The sequence below is a fragment of the Corapipo altera genome, unplaced genomic scaffold (assembly GCF_003945725.1).
Source record: "Corapipo altera isolate COAL_440 unplaced genomic scaffold, ASM394572v1 51, whole genome shotgun sequence".
Taxonomy (NCBI): Eukaryota; Metazoa; Chordata; class Aves; order Passeriformes; family Pipridae; genus Corapipo; species Corapipo altera.
The window spans coordinates 8,053,812-8,073,035 of record NW_020884892.1 but is presented as its reverse complement, the minus strand read 5'-3'; the positions used below and the strand labels follow the sequence as shown (position 1 = coordinate 8,073,035).

The window sequence follows — 19,224 nt, the reverse complement described above, 5'->3', positions numbered from 1 at the left end:
CAACTGTGTGGATTATGATACAACCCTGACATCTCCTACAGTTTAGGAGGAATAGCTCTGGAACCTACACCTCTAGCACAGGCATTGACCAGAATGTGAGCCAAATAAATGGCTAGATTTTTTGCTAGATAAATTGCCTCATTTAAGGTAATCCCATTGGTACATGCAGCCTGGCAGAATTAATGAATTTAATCTTTTATGAGACAAACTGTGCTACATCACCACTACCCAGATATTTCAAAAGGCATTTGAAGATGTGCAATTTGCAGCAGAAATGCCAAAGTCTGGTTTTACAGATATATTTTGTGCAAAGGGGCCCTGAAGAGTTAGATTTTGTTCCAGGTTCTGATGTGCAGGTAAGAATTCTTTAGCAATAACATAGTCGTCTGTTAGATATGGAGGGCAAAATAAATGAGCTAATAGAAAAGCCAAAGTACTTTCAAGATAGGATATTTGTGCTTTAAAAATTACTAGAGAGATATTGCTAAGTGCAATCTGTGCTATACTCATTGCCGTTCTCCAGACTTCAACTCCTCTGGGGTTAAGTTTGCTGGACTTCCATTTCAGGGCCGGACAACAGTGCAAAAGAACTGTGCAGATCCAGTGTGGCAAGAACAGATTATCTTCAAGGAAATGTTCCCTCCACTCTGTCGAAGAGTCAAAATCCAGGTCTGGGATGAAGGCAGCATGAATGATGTGGCTTTAGCCACACACTTCATTGATTTGAAGAAAATATCAAATGAACAGGACGGTGACAAAGGTAAAGGTGAAAATATTCCAGGATACTGCCCCTAAGGTAAAATCTACTTGCATGGAAACTAGGCACTGGTTAATCCCATTTTAGGAATGTCCAGAGCTCAAATGTTGGTTCTGAGAGACCTTCTGTTGCTTAATTTGACATCATTTTACATTGTGCTTGTTGTGTGGTGGCCTGCCACTGTCTTTCTTGTTAAAGGGCTGCTGCATAATTTGGTACCTTCTTTGTGACTGTGGCAATAGTCTACTCTAGTCATTAAGGATGATTGATGTAAGTTTATAGTTCATGTGAGTTTCTGTTGGGCAATAAACACAAAACCTGAAAATCACTGAAAATCAAAGGCAGAGCAGGCTTGTGTTTTTTATCTACCCTGTAAAAGCAAAGTATTTAGGTAACGCTCAGCTGGGTGCTATCTCAGCCCAAGGAAATACCATGGACTAATGTGTTGTCTGCACCTATGTGAGGTGAGGCTCACTACCTGTAGTCTTTTCACCTGTGTTTGAGTCTACATTTATAAATGCGTTTATGTTGTGTGATCCATGTGTGGAACATGTTCAGTTATCACAGCTCAGCAAAGGCACAGTAACTCCTTAAACCTGCTAATTCAAATGTGTATCCAAGTCCCTAATCAGAAAATAAAAGAAAAATTCGTATAAGCTGAGAAGTGACATGGATGTGGAAATATTTTAGCCTAAAAGAGAAAGCCTTCATTACCCTCCCTTCATGTCCCAGCCCTCAGTCTATAGAAGCAAGCTCTTTTATTCAAGAGATGCAATAGACCTCCTGACCCAGCATGTGCGGTACAAACACCTTCTGAGAAAGAGCTCCATACCAGCACAGTCCTGGGTTGGGTATTGGCAGAGGCAAAACAGTGCTCTGTATGAAGTGGTCCCCACTGCACAGAAATGGGTCCACGTTTGGCTTTTGGTGTGCAAGAGGCAAGATTTCTTGGAGCAGACAGTGAGGAGAGCATACTAACAGCTAACAGAAATGCCATAAAAGGTACTTTATCTCCAGGGTTTTTACCTACCTTTGGGCCTGCCTGGATCAATCTCTATGGCTCACCCCGGAACCACAGCCTCATTGATGACCACCAGGAGCTTAATGAAGGTTTTGGAGAAGGGGTTTCCTTCAGGGGACGTCTCTTCATTGAGATTGCTGTGGAAATACTTTCAGGAGGAGCCCGAGAGTCAAAGTTTTCAAGTATTATCAAGGATATCAAGTTGTCATCCAGAGGTAAAGACTTCAAAGCACTTAAAGGAAAAGACAAAACTGAGAAAGCAGGAGAGGATCGAAAGTCAGCTGCTCCTTCAAATAAGATGAACTCAACCGAAGTGGAAGTCGAACCATTTGATGTACCTTTAGAGGTCAGTATGATGTTAAGAGATTGGTTGCCATGTGTCCCTAAACCTCCAAGGATGGCACTGGTATGTGTGTTTGGGTTCAGGCCATATAATACTACTTTTTCTGCTCCCTACAGCATCTCCATGTTTCCATAGTCTTGGGACCTTCCCATAATAGTTCAGCACAAATGGATCATTAATATGTACCTGTAACTCAAAAAATTCTTAAGTGGGACTTGGTGTCCTTAAAACTCAGGTCTCCTGTCCTATTGTCCTTTTTGCACTAGCTGCATCCACACATCCCCACCAGAAACTTATATGATGCAATATCTGCTAATTAACACAGAACCAACAGGGGCAGCTAGTACTGATTTCCTGCATTCATTCAAGAAAATTGGTAATTGTCAGTTGAAGTCAGTAGGGAATCACTGACATAGATTTTGTACAAATGCAGAGAGACAGATACAGTCTAGCTTGTTTTGCTCTCCTCCTTTAACTCTGCATTGCCAGTGTGGTATTAGATCGATAATCTCTTTAAGAGAGATTTAATGAAAATTACATGTTCAGTTTCAACTAATGTTAACTGATGTTACTTGCTTAACTTCACCTGTTGTACGGGGTTACATCATGGGAAGATCTGCACTACAGTGCTTTGGGAAGGTTGTGCGGTTGTGGCAGGGATTTGGGAGCTGAGCCTGTACCTGAGGTTTACTTCTCTGCTCCGTCGCATCACTGTCTGGGAGCAGTATTGGTGCACATGCAAGCTCTTTTTTTTTTTTTTTACCCAATAAATAGGAAAAAACTATTCTCATAACCAATTTTCCTCTCACTTCAGTACATCTACTAGAACTACCTGAAAGGACGCTGTGGTGAGGTGAGGCCTCTTCTCTGAGGTAACTAATGATAGGACAAGGGGAAATGGCATCAAGTTCCACCATGGGAGGTTCAGGTTGGATACCAGGAAAAATGTCTTCAGAGTGGTTAAACATTGGAACAGCTTTCCCAGGGAAGTGGTGGAGTCACCATCCCTGGAAGTGTTCAAAAACTGAGTAGATGTGGCGTTTTGTGATATGGTTGATTGGGCAGGGTGGTGTTTGCTTGAATGTGGCACCTGTCTTGCACAAACTCAATTACTCACATTTGGTGCAGTAACTGAATTAAGTTTATTACAAAGAACACCAGCTTAAATACAATGTTCAAACTGTAACATGCGACCTTTCAATTAATGACATTAGAGCACTTCAACATGCATGTGTGGAAGTCCTAGAGAACTACAAGTCCCAGAATGCCTTTCAGCATCCTTCCTGTAATAATTACTGCTACAGTTGAAGGTTGGACTTGATGATCTTGGAGCTCTTTTCCAACCTTAATCATTCTATGTCACTGATCAAAACTTTGGCTCAGTGCTCAAGATACTTGTGTTCTTTACTAGATATGATTCTTGGTCTTTCAACTCCATCTCTACAAGTAAATGGGAGAGGAGCAATTGTTTTTTGGTCTCGAGGCCTAGCCTTGACAAGTGTTCTTCCTTGGCCTGTGCCCTGGAATCTTTGGCATGAGTACTGGCTGAAGCAGGTCAAGGAGTGTGTTTGTAGAGAAATGGCATGGGTTGACTGCAAGCCAGTTGTGTGAGTTTGTGGCCTGGTCTTGCTTTATATACTCATATAGTTGTAAATTACCTCTGTCCCTCAGTTCTTCTCTGAAGACTATAAGAAGTCTTCCATCATTCCCATATCACCATTGCAGAATCAGAGCTCAAATCAGTCCAGTAGTTTAATTACCTAGGTAGCCTCATCTCCTCGGATGGTAAGATTGACGGAGAGATAGACAACAGGTAGCAAAGGCATATAGTGCCTTCGGAAAGCTTCATAAAAGAGTTTGGCATGATAAACACTTGCAGAAAAGTACAAAGATCAGTGTTTACAGAGCCATAGTGCTGTCTACTCTCTTATATGGATCTGAATCATGGGTCATCTACCGCCACCACCTGAGACTCTTATAACGCTTCCGTCAATGCTGTCTCTGTACAATCCTAAACATCCACTGGTCAGATTATGTCACTAATATGTCTGTTTTAGAACAAGCAGCAATCACAAGTATTGAGGCCATGTTAATGAGAACACAGTTGCGTTGAGCAGGACACGTCTCAAGGATGAAGGACCACCACCTCCCTAAGATCTTGCTTTATGGTGAACTTGCCACTGGCTGCCGCAAGAGAGGAGCCCCAAAGAGAAGATACAAGGACTCCCTGAAACAACATCTCAGCCTTGGCCATATTGATCAACATAACTGGTCTACTCTGGCCTCCAGTCGGGAGGTCTGGAGACACACCATCTCCTTTTGAGAAAGCACGCAGGATCACTCTTGAGGAGAAAAGACAATGCAGAAAGAATCATGTCTTGCAGAATATACCACCTAAGGAGTCTTTCTGCTGCGCCTTTTGCAACTGGATGTGCCTATTCATATTGACCTTTTTAGCCATCAGCACGATTGTAACAAACGTGGGTAGAGCCTTCCCCAAATCTTCGTTCACGAAGATTTGGCATGATTTCCATATAGATTTTCCTTTATTTGGAAGAAATACATTATTGTGAATAACTCAGACACTATGGTCTTAGGTTCTAAAAAAATTCTCCAGGTAGAGGAACAAACCCTGCTGTAACACTAACAAACATTAATAGTAGTAATAAGGATTTTTTTCTGCATACTGTGTCTCCGTTTCAAATACAGAATGAGTAAAGGGCAACAACATGATACAGTGATGCTTGATATTCTTTTGTGACATTCAGCAATATTTCATGCTACAGTAGACACAGTAATTGTATTATAACACTCTGAAAGGAAAAGCAAGAACTGGAGACATTACATATAATGCAAAAAATGTCTCACAGAGCCTCCAAGACAACAGGCGCAAATTATCCATCCCCACAGCATAAGTTTATTGACCTATTCCAGCAGCAAAGAGGATATCAAACATTTGCAATTCTTTTTCTTTGCAATGGGAGATAGATGTGTGTGTTGTAGTCTCTAAACCTTGGCTTTATTAGGCATCCTATGCTCTGGGTTTCATGGTGGAAATAAAAAAGGGTCAGAGAAGATAAAATTACTCTGGAGCTGCAATCTGTTTGTGGTGTTGGCTTTGATATATGATGCTGGTAACCCTTTCACTGAAGACCTATGCCCTTTTACTGTGTAAAACAGAGGTTTTTCAAAATGAAGAAATAATGGACTGTGTCAAGAGCTGTTTCTGCTTTGCAAAAGTGAGGGAAACAAATATTCCTGCACAGTTGATATTTTATTCTCCCCTCACTCTGTTGCAGAAGGATCTTGCCTAGTAGGCTTCGGGTTGCTGGTGTCCATGCTGTGGAATGAGTAGCATTTGCATGCAAAAGATCATGGCAGCCAGGGTGTAAATTTGGGGAGAACTCACGCCATAAAATATATCTTCTTTGAACTTAGTCTTGGTTTGGGGCTAATAGCTTGCTTTGCTACTGACCCAAGAGTGTCAGAGATGTTAGCTGGCCTTCCTTGAATGAGAGTCTGTGCCAGGGACAAGCAGATGCTGGGTCTCTGATAGGTGCAAACAGAGCCTAGCAGATCCTTAAAACTTCACAAAAGGCCATTACACTTTCCAGGGTGTGTTGCTGTGTTGAGACCCTCTCGTTCCCATGCTTCCAAATTCTGTCAAAAGCTGAAAACAAGATTACTGGGTTACTGGTTTCTGTGCTGTGATGCCAGGAAAGGCAAAGAGCAAAGAACTGCTCATCCTCCCCACCACTGAGACCCTCCTACCTTTGGGCCTGTGGTTTAAAACACAACAGGATAAAAAACCCACAGTGGACTGCTTTTTTTCAGTAGGCTTTGGCATACGGCTGCCATCTAAACGTGGACACTAAAAATCTCTGTGTCTTACTGGTGTCACTGGGAGGTAAATGTCAAAGTCTTGACTCTGAGCAAGGTCAAAATCTTGATAGTACAAACACATGGGCAGTAGGTTAAAGACATCCAGGGGAAAAGTGGAACTGCATGCATTATGATGGCAGCATTTACTATTGCAATGCAAAGGAAAACTATGGTCACACTCACTTGTTGCTGTTTTACTAAAAGAGTGCCCTTAAACAGCCCTTGAACTGCCACAGATGTATCGTTTGAATGGTGGAATAAGAGTACATGAAGATGCTGAAATACTTTAAACAGTAACAAATCCTGGGGCAGAGTATGAAGTGAGGGGTAATGGCTTTTACATAATCAGTTATGATATAATTTGACACTATTGACAAGACCAAAGTCACACAGACATATCAATTTCTCAGACAAGAGCTGTTACTTCTTCCTACAAAATGTGCCTCATTGACGACCTCAGACTGATAGATCTATGATAGTAACACAACTGCTTGAGACTTGTAAAGATTTCTTTGTGCTGTACAAAAAAAGAGTAGGAAGTAAGATAAATGTCAAATTTTCCTCCTTCTTCTCCAATAGATCTATGAAGAAAAATCTGAGGAATTTCTTCTCTTTGGGACATTTTTTGAAGCCACAATGATTGATAGGAAGGTTGGGGACAAACCAATAACTTTTGAGGTTTCTGTTGGTAAGTATATTAAGCTCTTTTCCAAACTAGAGAGGATATTTAGGAGCAAGGGGTTGATAGGTGTTACTGATAGCTGTGTCTCAGAGCTCAGGAATCAGCTTCAGAGTAGAGCTTACATTTTAGTTAAACCCTGATCATAATTTTTCTAGATAGCAGTCAAGCTGGGCATACTATTTCCTAGCTGTCTCTATTCCCAAATACCCTGTATTAATACAAATCCTCTCACCCACTATATACAATAACTTAGCCAGTATTTAGCCTCTTAATCTCTTGGGAGACCAAACTCAGATAATTTACTTCAGGGCAGAGTTCATTCTGTGGTGTCTGTTGCAGTTAGTCCCCAGCTGTGAGGAACCTTCTTTCTGGGGAGGATCCTTGGGAACTGTCTTGGCCAACCCCACTGAGCTACATGTGAGCCTATGAGTGTGGCATGGGGGTGATTTACAGGCAAGCCTCAAAATGCATGCACAGCTTGTCCTAAGATCCTCCTGTTAAGTCTTGTCCTCCTCCAGTGTAAAGCAGGACTGTACTGCCTGAGGGATCTCCTCATGGTGGAGCTAAATTGTCCCCAGGAGCAGAGAAAATTAAGACATTTTCATGAACAGTGAGTGGATATTTTCAAAGCAAAAGAAATTTCTCTTGAGAGAGAAGCTTGAATTGATCTAATCTCCCTTGAGGGGGTTTATTGCTGTACCAGACCCACAAAGATTTAAGGGCACAGAAGCACCCTGGCACTTCCAGTCTTTGTGCTTGTGTGCATGGCTGTGCTCAACTGTAAGGTCATGTGTGCAGGGAGAGATGTCTGTGACAAACAGGGGAAGCAATGAGTGATACTGATTCCTGCTGAAACTTATCAGAAAGCAGAGCTAAGAATCACAAGAAACTCATTTGTATATTTCGGCAAGAAATTATAGTGATTCTTGTCAGAATTAATACATTATTTACATGAAAGGCTGAACCAAAAGTCCAGATCAGGATGTCCTATGGGGTGATTCAGCACGTCCTTCTCCTGTAGGGAATGTTTCCTGCCTGTCTCTCTTAAAATCTGTAGTTATCAGTTTGATGGATGCACCTCTTTCCCAGTGCTGATAATTGCCCTTTAAGGCAAAATCCTATCAGGGGAGATGACTGTATCATTAGCAGAGTTGTCTGGCATTAGGCTTGAAGCTGGGGCCTCAAAGCATTGTTATTACTATCTATGCAACTCTAGTATGCAAAATTTACTTGTCTAAAAATGAGTTTTAGCACTTCTGACATCAGACTTTGGAATGATCATCCATATGTTGTAAAGACATACATTTTCTATGTAAATCAGTCCCATATCAGGGCTCCTGAGACTAGAAATGTCAACAGCAGTGTTGTTTTTGTTTCTGAATTTCTTTAGCAAAAGCCAGCAATCAGAGGATCGTATCTCTTAGTAATGTGATGTGATGTACTAGGTATATCACGTAGGGCATGTAAGGAAGCACTGTCCTGGAGTCTGATGTTATTGGCACCAAGATAACCTGTCAGGACCTTTATAAACTGTGGTGTGGCCAGAACAGCTAATGAATAGGAGTGGTCAAAGATTTTCCATTGGTATGACTGGTCTTTTTTTTAAACCTCGTTCATATTTACAACCTCCAAGATAACGCTATGTCTCTAGGTAACTTTGGAAATATTACTGATGGGGTGTCAGCAGGAGCTGGAGGGAAGAAGAAGACACGTGATGAAGAAGCAGAAGAAAGTCTTCTGCATGAGGGGGGGGATGACATTTCTCATGACCTTGGAGTACCCCTGATATCTACCACACTCCCTGAGAAACCACTGGTCACAGGGGGGAACAGGTGAGGATCTGTTTTTCATATAGGACTCTGGTTCCTACTTTTTATTCCTGTGGGACTCATTGATGAGCCAGGGAAGTATTAAACAGTTTGTGTGAAACTGGGGCTTTCAAATCCTCAATTACATCTTTCACAATATTAAATTTTCAGTTTCCACTGAAGTGAATGGCTCTGAGCCATTTTATACTCATTTGATCTTGGCCTCATGGGCTTTTGAACCCTTTCTAAAAGGGCTGTGGTACACCAACTGTACATTGGAAAGATACAGAAAAATGCAAATTCTCCAGTGCCATCCCTGGTTTAGGGTCCCATGCTGTGATTACAAGTAACATCAACCCAGTTACCAGCTCCAGAAGCAGAATATCACATGTAAAATGTTGAAATCTGATCAAGACAAAGTCAGCTTTCCAGAACACTTTCTAGAGCTAATAATTACAGATAGTTAAATAGCAAGTAGGAACAGAAGTAGGAGGAAATAGTCCTTGAAAAAAGGAATGGAGCAATGGATAACATGCAGAACAGTTCTAAATGGCCTTGTTTATAAACAGAAGCGTAAAGCTTTAATTAATTTCAAAGGTGCTAATAAAAAGAAATATTTTCTTTGTTGCTTTGATAGGTAGAACCCCATATTGTTGGCTGCCATGACTAGATAGTACCTCTTTCTTTAGAAGTCCAAGCAGTTTACAGATACAAGGACCAGGTGGGAAGTATCAACCTGGATCTGTTTGATTTCTGGACATCTCTGAACTTAAAAACCACTTTCATTCTTTCCTGCAATCAATTGCTCAGTGGGATTAAATAAGAGGTAGTGGAAGAAAATAAGAATGAAAATACCACGGTAGAAAATTTTGTTTCTGTGGAGAAGAGGGGGAAAAAGAACATTTGATAGAAGGATAGCTGCCTCTCCTCATTAACAGAACTGCAGATTTGCATACACTTGGAGGACTATTATCCTCACTGAAAGACTGTGGGACTTTTTAGTTTTTCCCTTAACAAGAATTTAGATTTAAAGAACCATTGTAAAAGAATGAATCAGTCTTCAATTCTGATATTTGCTTCTTGGCTCACACCAATACTAACCAAGTTCTCTCTCATTAAATTTCCCTTTTCCTCAAATTTATGTAGAATGCTGCATCTTTTATTCCTTCCTGTGCTATCTAAAACAGTTTGGCCAGCCATAGTTACCAATTAATGACTTTTTGACTGTCATCTCATAATGGCATCTAACTGGTCTTGCCAGTATTAGTATTAATAAGTACTTAATGGGATATCTGATAGTTTAGATAAACTCTGCTTTTTAGGATCATAAATGAACAATGGAATACAATAAGAAAAGTCCATTTTGGAGATTAGGACCACTAACTAGTAAAAGGAACAGGTGGAACAATAAGACTTCTAAAGCAGACAACATGGAACTGCCAGGAGTTTTCCACATTTATGTCAAAATGTATAGTACGGATAAGCTAACACTGAAAAAGTTCCCCAAAATTGTTATAGCGGGAATAACAGACATGAGAGTTCAATTTTCTGTGTGAATTATTTCATGGCTATATAATTTTCTTAGTAAATCCAATTAAAAACTCACAGTCTCTATGAATTTCAGGTTAAGATGTTCTGGCTCTGGGATATAGTTGAATTGTTTTTCCCTTTCATAAAAGCACCAAAATTAATGATGCCCAAGACCTGGGTAGCTGTGCTATTCACCAAATTCAATGGCTAATGCTCACCTTGCTGTAGGTTATTGAGGAGAAAGGAAATGGGAAATTCTGTCTCTCTTTTGGTATCACAAAGGGCAGTAAAATGAAGTTGTACAGGAGATATTAATCTTTTTAAACAGAAAAACTTCTCACATAAACCTCTTAGGGATGTGTGGAAGTTAGGAGTTATTGCTCAAGGGTGGCGAGGGATTTGGTTTCTGTGGGCTTGGCTTAGTGATCAAACACATGTGACCAGTTCTATCTGAAATGCCTTAGAGTATCTGAGAACATAAAGCAGTTAATAAACGTTCATAGGCATTAAAAAATTCTCCACCGTCCCACCATTAGTACAGAAAATGGTGAGACCTCTGGTATTAAGTCCAGTATGGCTGAGCAATGTGTTTCATAAAGTTATTGGGTACCTGGACTTGACATAGTGCCTATCACAGCTCTAATCAGAATATCCAGCTTTGTGGCAGGTCTGCAGAGACTATGGTTCTGCTGTCGTCATGCTCATTTTTTCAGTACAGGACACTCATGCAGCTGAACACCCAAAGAAAGCAGCATTACAGACCAGTCAATATGACAGCTTGGACCGAAGATCAAAAGTGGGAAAAGAGAGAGCGGTAGATGCATTTTATCACTGAGTTATTATGAGCTTGGTATCTCTTTTACTAAGCAGGGTCGTGTAGATCAGCTTCTGCCAAGGAACATCAATCTCCACAAGCTATTGCTTCTGGAAAGAGCATCTTGTAAAAGCAACACAGTGTTGAGGCTGCCATTGCTCTCCCACTGTGCAGTGTGTGGAGCCATTCCTTTTGAAGAGGTGATCAGATATTAATATTTGATCCTTTTTCTCTTGTGGCTTCCCACCATTGATATTCCAGAGCTTCTGTGCATACCTCTTTGCCTGGCTTTTCTCCCACCCTGGAAAGCACTAAAATTAGATCCACTGACTTCAAACTTTTTCTCTTCAGGGATCTCACAGGTAGCATAAGTGATGTTTGTGTTTGCTCTCCCCAGTATTTGCTGGTTAGCGCATGTGAACACATCCTGTTGTGTCTTCAGTTTCTGTGCTGTGAGAGCACTGAACAATTTTTCTTTTCTGTGCTTCCCCTTGAACTGCTCCCTGACCTTCATGATCTGCTCAGTACTTTGTTTCCACAGGAACTACCAGTACCTGCCATATGAGGAGAGGAAGCCCTGTGTCTGTGTCAAGAGCTACTGGGGCAACCAGACCTTTCGTCTATACTCTTCCAACACCCTTGAGAAAATGGCAGATCACCTAGTAAGTGGCAACCATCCTCACAGGCTCATGTATTCAGCAAAGTATGGCAGTGAGAAGCCACATTTCCCAAATCAGGCCTTCAGAATTTCCCCCAGATGCATTCCTTGCTGTTCATTTTGTGAGAAAGTAGCTGATATCAACCCTTCCTTTTTTCCCCCCAAATTGCTTTGAACTATTAGAGCTAGTCAAACATTCTTGTCCACAATTTTTCTGAGGGGCCTATAGAGCTGAGGTCTTCTTTCCTCAGAAATGTTTCATTCTTTGTAAGAACATTCAAAGAATTAAAATATGAGATATAGAACAATTCTCTCACCTTGGCTCTTCCTCTAATGTCTTCTTGCCATATATTTATGCTGGACACTTTAAAGGACACTTTTTGCTTTTAGTTTTTCTAAAAACATTGAAAGAGACAGAACAGCATATCATCTCCACTGTGATGCCCTAGTCATAGTGTTTTCCCATAATGATGTTTTTTTCTACCCTTGTTTAAATTGATTATCAGCAGTCTCAAGTAAGTAGATTTTGTTTTGTGGGTGGGGTTTTTTTGTTTTGGTTTGGTTTTGGTTTTTTTGTTTGTTTGTTTTGGTTTGGTTTTTTTTTAAAGTGACTTCTAATGTTGAATATTTTAATTTGGGGCACTGAGATTTAGAGTGCCCCATCCCTTATTTATCCTTTTATACTTCATGAGCAGCACCGCTGAAGTCATACTTATGCAGGGCTGTATCATGAGAAAGCAGCGGCTTATAAGCCAACATTTTGAACTCAGGTATTTGAGAATTGAACATCTGAATATATATGTATGGAGAGATATATTTGTCAGTGCACCTGATAACCCACAGGCCTTGCTGGAACAGAACCAAGGAGAAATACCTTTTTTTCTCCTGCCTAGTGGATAATGTTTCCCACTGGCTGATCTTCATCAAAGAAGTGAAAAAAAAAAAAAAGCTGCTACAAGCAGTACTATCTTGGACTAGTAATTGGAAAGACTGGGAACAGGTCAGAATACATCCTGCTGCTGGAGTCTTCTCTCTGCACACTTCCAGTGTAACGATATATCAAATGTTCTGTTCTGTCAAGTTACAAAGTCACCTCCCTCACTCTTGCTTGTCATGGCTAATGGTGTTACAGCACTGGCAGAGTGACAAAGTGCCCTCCTTTGCATAACAGCTTTTCCATGTGTTTTTCATAGGAAGAATCATTAGAGCAAGTAAAAGACTTGATCAAGGTTTCAGAGATTGCAGCTGAGGAAAAAATGAAGATGACCCTAAATGACTTTATCAGTCAAAGCAGGTAACTACAAATACTAGAACACAGAAAATCACTTTTAATGTTGGCTACAAATTCAAGGCTAGACAAGGAAACTGATGGTAATCAAGAAAAAGTTCAGTAAACTTTCTGAGATATATATTTTATTTATTCTGCTATAGGGGAAAAGGTCTTCCCAAATTGTGGTTTTATTTAAACAGAGAAAATGTTTTATTTTTATTTTCAGTATTCAATATTGACAACAGATCACTGCCAATCACTGTCATATTTTTTTGGCTTCCTGGACCCTAAGAATAGAATGAATATGGGATAAGTAGGACTTAATAAAGTGTGTGATAGACACACTGCAAAAAAAGAATGGTGTTAAGATAAAAACAAAGGATTGCATATGCTGGTATAAATCACCCAGTGGGCTCTGTGTCAGATGACGTGATTTGGCTCAAAATAGATATAAACCCTAATTTCTACATATTAACCCATTTCTGTGAAGTGTGATGCAGAAGTTTTGGACTCTATTCTTTGAATCTTATGGATGCATAACATTTATTTTAGAGAACTTCAGAATCTTTGTCTTCTGATTCATGTACTGCAGCAGACACAGAACATTCCAATGTATTTTAGCAGCTCACATTAAAAAAATAACACATTTAAAGAATCTGTTCTTCATGTATCCTAGGGTCTTCATGACCATTGCTGAAAAGAAGCCCAAAGGGTTGAACTACACTGCTTTGGACAAAAAGAGAGTCATGCTGTTCAAGCAAGAGCTGGTATGTGGTTTTTTCCCCTATAAGCATTGATGCAATTATGTTAACTGAAAGCATGCTGTTTGTAGACATTTTATTTTCTATTTGATTTCACCATACTGGAATTCTTTGTAATTCATATTAGTATAGTGTCCGAGAGCAATTTTTTTATGTAACCTGCTGTGCTAAATAGACAGTAGTGAGATACCTTAGAAAAATCAGAAAATGTTGTTTTTAAATACAAATAAGACATTGTAATAATGAGCTGATTTTACTTTTCCATGCATCTTAAAATGGGATGATGCTGAGTCCAGTGGAAAATCACTAAATTAACACAAAATGTTAGGCATTTAATTACTGTGGTGGTGCTGAACTTCAAAACTAGTAAAGTCTGGCATTTGATATTCCTGGACCTAGTCTCCTCCTCTAAGGAACAAGTGCAAAAAAACCAAATTGGTTGGAGGTTATACCTTCTGTCAGAATCAAGGCCCAATAATTCCATGTGGTAATCACATATTTCTTATGACTTCCATACATGCAGTGTATTTACAGACAGAGACAAAATGGGGGATATTCTCATTTTACATTATTCAGTTTCAAAGAGTTGATCAGTTTCTGTTGTGACAAAGAAACCTTGAACTGTCTCCATCTTCTCTTTTCAACTTGACTGTTTTCTCCTCCAGTTCAAACTACTTGATGATGCATAAAAAAGTACATATTGTCTTTCTTGGTTGCAGGAAGCAATGTCCAGTGATGCTAAGGGAATTGTTCAGCATCAGAAAAAGAAGATGCCACTAGATGAAATGATTCGTGAGACTCAGACCTTCATACATAAAATTCGATTCTTAGTTGATGAGGTAATCCACACAGAATCTAGATGAATTTAAAATCCAGGACTTGACTTTGATTTTAATAATCTCATGTTAGAAGTAGGTCTTGGCTTGGTTATCTAAAGAATTCTCCTTTGGATATCTGGACCCAGTACTGTTTTGCATAAAGTAAAGTTATTAACAAACCAAGGCAGGAAACACTGGGCTATCTGGTATGGAGTGGATGCTCTACAGAGATTTTTTTTTTTCTTTTTTTTTTTTACCTTTTTTTTTTTTTAAATAAGGCCTTTTTTTAAAAATAGGTTTCTCATCCTAGCTTGGAGAAGCCAGCTTTCTGATTCGAATTCATGTGTCCGCTTGCATGGATGTAGTGATTTGGACAGATAGGAGCCCCGGGGTGTCTATATTATTAAGCCTGAGAATATCAGAAGAATGGACATGTTTGGTCAGGCCAAAATCCAGGCAGCAGAGTGCTGTCCCTCTGAGAGCTGCCTGTGCTAGCAAACTAAGCAGGGCTGTGGCTATTCCCTGGCTCAGAGAGCGAGTGGCACAGCCTGGCATAGTTTGCAGCCTACATCAAAATTCTCCTCCTTCCTAAAACAGAGTGACCTTTTACACAGTTCTTCCAGGGAACAGCTCCTTGGTGGATCTTTGCTGCAAACCATGCTCAGGCTTTATATTGGGAAACATGATGTGGGACAGGGCAAGGCAATCTCATCAAGCCTCCTTACAAGCAGAATAATGATCATATGCCAGTGCTTGAGTTTGGCCCTAGTCCTTTTTGGTTTGTCAGCATAGATGAAGTTGATGGTATTTCCATGGGAGTTACTATAAAGCCTGTGGGTAAGTTATTTCCTGAGAGTCGCACCTAGATTCTTAGTTTTAGTTTGTCATGAAATGATTTATGAAGTGGGCACTCCTTAATCACTCTGCAAAGCTCTTTACCTTCAGCTGTAATTAGAAATGGAGGTATGGACTGTAAAGCATGAGGTGATAGCCTCCTTTAGTTTAGGTGCATATCTGCCGCTACACAGGAGCCATGAGGGAATCAGCTCTTAGCAGAGAGTGTTTCAACAAAAAATAATGGTGGTGGTTCACAGAAAAAAATCAGTTTTACTTCAATATTCCTTTTTTAACAGCCACAGAATACTGTGCCTGATGTGTTCATTTGGATGCTCAGCAACAACAAGAGAGTTGCATATGCAAGAATCCCAGCAAAAAACATACTCTACTCCCCAGCGAAGGAGCAGAGCGGCAAGGACTGTGGGAAGATTAAAACCCATTTCCTCAAAGTAAGTTTGTGGCACTCTGCAAACACAGGTAATGCCTGTGGAGCATTTGGTATTTAAATTTCTTCCAGGGATTGTATTTTACAGGCTCATCTTTGTAATGTATAAAGTATACACAGTTATATCTGCCATTTACTAATATTTGCTTCTTACATGTATGCTTGTCATTCTTCAAGCACTCTATCACTGCTAGGCTTTTGATGTATGAGTAATTAATTCTCTGACTGCTTGTTATGGCAAGTGTAGAACATTGTTTATCTATGGCTGTATATATAAACAGAAGAGGTACAGCCTCTTTGCTGGCAAAGATGTCAGAATGCAGCACGTGAAAGCCTGGGAGGAGACTGGTAAGAGATCAGCACTCAGCAACTCAGATAGCAAGGTAACCTAGCTATTCAGGGGTAATATAGCAGTTATTTATACTTTTTTTTAAAGCCTACCTAGGTTTGTGCAATATATGTACAAAATACTGTTATAGGATCATTCATCTTGAAGGAAGTCTTAGTGGATATACTCCTGCAAAGGGACTGTGACTGGTAGTACCTGCAGTGGAATATTGTGCAATATAATTGTTACTGTGGCCATCAGGAAAAGCCCAAACGCGCAAGACAATAGTAACTTCATATAATGACTTGGTTTTCCACCTTGCGCTGCTGGGAGTACTCCCATAAAGCACAGCTAAAGAGCAGATAGAAATATCTAAGCTGTTGATAGTTGCCACAGGTACTTGTTAAACAAAGTACTATTTGCCTTCATAAAATAAAAAAATGCACAATTAACTGTCCACCCACTTCAGTATCTAGAATTACCTTAGGAACAGATAGTACTAAACTCTAGTGGCAGTCCTCTGCAAATATCTAGCAGATCTAAATGAAATAAGAAGAGAGAGAAAGGAAATAATAGGTCAAGACTAGTAACATTTTAGAGTGGAAATATTTTCTGACCTGCCCAATGGAGTAATATTTTTAGTAATATACAGAACTAACTATGGGAGACCAGCAAAACTTCATGACATGGAAAGTGGGCTGAAGTCTGGACAAAGTAGGGTATCAGCTATGACTGATTGCACTATAAGGTAGCCTGCACAGACCTCTACATATTAGGCAGTATGTCATTTACATAGACTGTCAATTGAGAAAATTACTTATTCTTCCCTAGGAATCACTGAAGTTTCTTGTGCTAAATGAGTCTCAGGATCTCTTGCTGTGGAGAAATGCCATTTATCAGTATATCAGCTCAGTGAATTCTCCTTTATTTTACTCTGGCTTGGTAGTACTCGGCATCCAGCCATCTCTTTTGAGCTTGTTGGTGATGGGGGGATTTTTTCTTCAGTTACCAGGCAAGCGCCCTCTGGGCTGGACTGTGCAGGCAAAGGTGGATGTCTACCTGTGGCTTGGACCTGCCAGCTATGCCCACAGTGTCATGGAGAATTTGCCTGTAGGATATGAGATTGAACTGCCATCAAACACCAACTCAGGGCATGGTGTGGTGCCCTCACCTGCCTGCCTGCTGTATAAAAGTAAGGCACTGTTTCATTTCCATATTAGCAATTAAGAGAAATGTCCCCAAAAGCTCTGATTCAGAGGGTAGCACAACCCCCGTATAAAGAAACTGTTCTAAGATGATCATGACCTCGATTCTTTTCATCACAAAGGTTGGTTTCATTACCAAGTCATCAGTTCTGTCACTGACATTTTGTAGATGTCAGGGAAAGAAAGAATCTATTCGCTTGCAATTTCTGTTCCCTGTCTCGTGGGTCTGTCTCCTTGTGGAGGAAGCATGCCTCAGTTCTCTGATGAAGCTACTGAATTGAACACTTAATGGATAAGATAGTGATGGGAGATAAAAATTTGCAGTTAACAGCCTTGCAGTAGAGACTGACATCAGTCATTGATTCAGAAGTCTTGCACAACTTCTGAGTGTCTCAGGTGTTTCTTTAGTGAGATAGCACTAGCAACATTTTCCTTTGCCAGACCCTGGTGGGACAGCAGGTGGTGAATCTTCCCCTCCTACCTATGTGCTGCATCATTTCCCTGAAGCTGACATTACTGTTTTCTCTGCAATGATGTAGCCCCACACCTCTTCCAGCTGAGAGCCCACATGTATCAGGCGAGGGGGCTCATTGCCGCTGACAGCACTGGACTTTCTGATCCTTTTGCAAAAGTTACTTTCACATCACGCTGTCAGACCACTAAGGTAAGTTCCAAAGTCTCTTTTATGTGCTGAAAACTCTTTTTTCTTTTTCTCAGTTAAGCTATGAAAAGGAAAAATCTTGGTTTTGCAAGGAGGCATCTAGCAGGAAAAGTTAGATGCTTTCTATTAAAGGGCAGCTCCTGACAGTCCACTGCAAACAAGGCAAAAGTTTACATTACCCTCTACTCTAACATGAGGTGCATTAGTACTAGTTTATTTTAGCTCAGATGCCAGATTCTTGGGCTCTTGATTCTTGGGCTTGTTATAAAGATGAACCCTCATGGTTCTCTTTTCCTATAGTGTGTGCTTGCAATGACTGAACATGGTGAAGACCTTTATTGGCTTCCACAGCCATGTGAATCAGAATGGCTCCTTGTGATGGAATTTGGCAGAGCACACTGGTGGTTTTAGAGTGACAAGGTGGAAATGAGCCAAAAATAGAGAAGTGGGAGACTTTCTGCACCACTTAATGCTGCAAAAACTTGCCCATAGGCCTCAGGCATCTCCAGGGGACAACTGGCCTCCTCTGGACATTTGATGAAGTCTCTAGAGAGAAGGGGGCACCTCTATGGATCTGCAGCAAGTTCTGTAGCATTTGCCAAAGGGAACAAGAAATAAAAACTTTTCTCTAAGTTGTAGATACCTGTTTGTGCTTCATTTGCCTCAAGGTTATGAATTGATTTTTTCCTGTAATGTAATTTTAACTTCTAATAGAAGCCAATGAATGAATCCAATGAAGTTAGTGTTTAGATGCACCAGGTTATGAAAAGTAGAATTTGGCCCAGGAAAAACAGGGATTTATAGGCACAGAAGAGTTAAGTTTATTCCCTGCCTGTATAAAATATTGTAGCTGATAACTTAAATATTTTTGTAAAAGCATCAGCCAAGTGCCAATAAACTTGGTTGAGAGCCTTATTTCCATTCAAAAGAATGATAGCAAGTTATGAGTAATTTTGCAGTTGGCATATTTTTCCTCTTTAAATGTTATCTTTGTTAAATATATTTCCTGCCTAGATGGTTAAAACATTGCCTATGATGAAAAACCATAAGCATCCACATAAGCCAAATTACAACAAATTAAAAACTTTTGATTTATTATGAGTGATTAATGAAAACATCTTCTTTTCTTTTTTTTTTCCTCCTATAAAATGCTATGTCATTACATTGAAGCAAAAACAAGATTGAAAAAATGTACTCTGGAGATGTGAAAACTAGCCTCAGTTTAGGACAAAGGCTTTATTTTAATAGCATTTGGCATGTACCTGTTTTCCTAAACCAACAACTTTCCTCTAACTTTAATACTGAGTTTTGTCTACACAGACTGATGGTCGTATATTGATATGCTTGTAAGGGATCTGTGAGGCAAAGAGATAGGTGAAAGATTCATGTTCTTCTGGATGGGAA

General features: G+C 40.1%; 1 protein-coding gene across 1 annotated transcript in view; it reads left to right on the top strand.

The window, feature by feature from the left end:
- FER1L6 (fer-1 like family member 6) overlaps positions 1–19,224 on the top strand; it is a 71,808-nt gene that overhangs the window by 20,285 nt on the left and 32,299 nt on the right. The window contains exons 10-20 of the mRNA XM_027645669.1: positions 568–760; positions 1,775–2,124; positions 6,583–6,691; positions 8,337–8,517; positions 11,379–11,499; positions 12,689–12,789; positions 13,442–13,532; positions 14,246–14,365; positions 15,478–15,630; positions 16,960–17,146; positions 17,699–17,823. Of these exons, the coding sequence (XP_027501470.1) occupies positions 568–760; positions 1,775–2,124; positions 6,583–6,691; positions 8,337–8,517; positions 11,379–11,499; positions 12,689–12,789; positions 13,442–13,532; positions 14,246–14,365; positions 15,478–15,630; positions 16,960–17,146; positions 17,699–17,823 (1,731 nt within the window). The remainder of the gene's footprint in view (positions 1–567; positions 761–1,774; positions 2,125–6,582; positions 6,692–8,336; positions 8,518–11,378; positions 11,500–12,688; positions 12,790–13,441; positions 13,533–14,245; positions 14,366–15,477; positions 15,631–16,959; positions 17,147–17,698; positions 17,824–19,224) is intronic.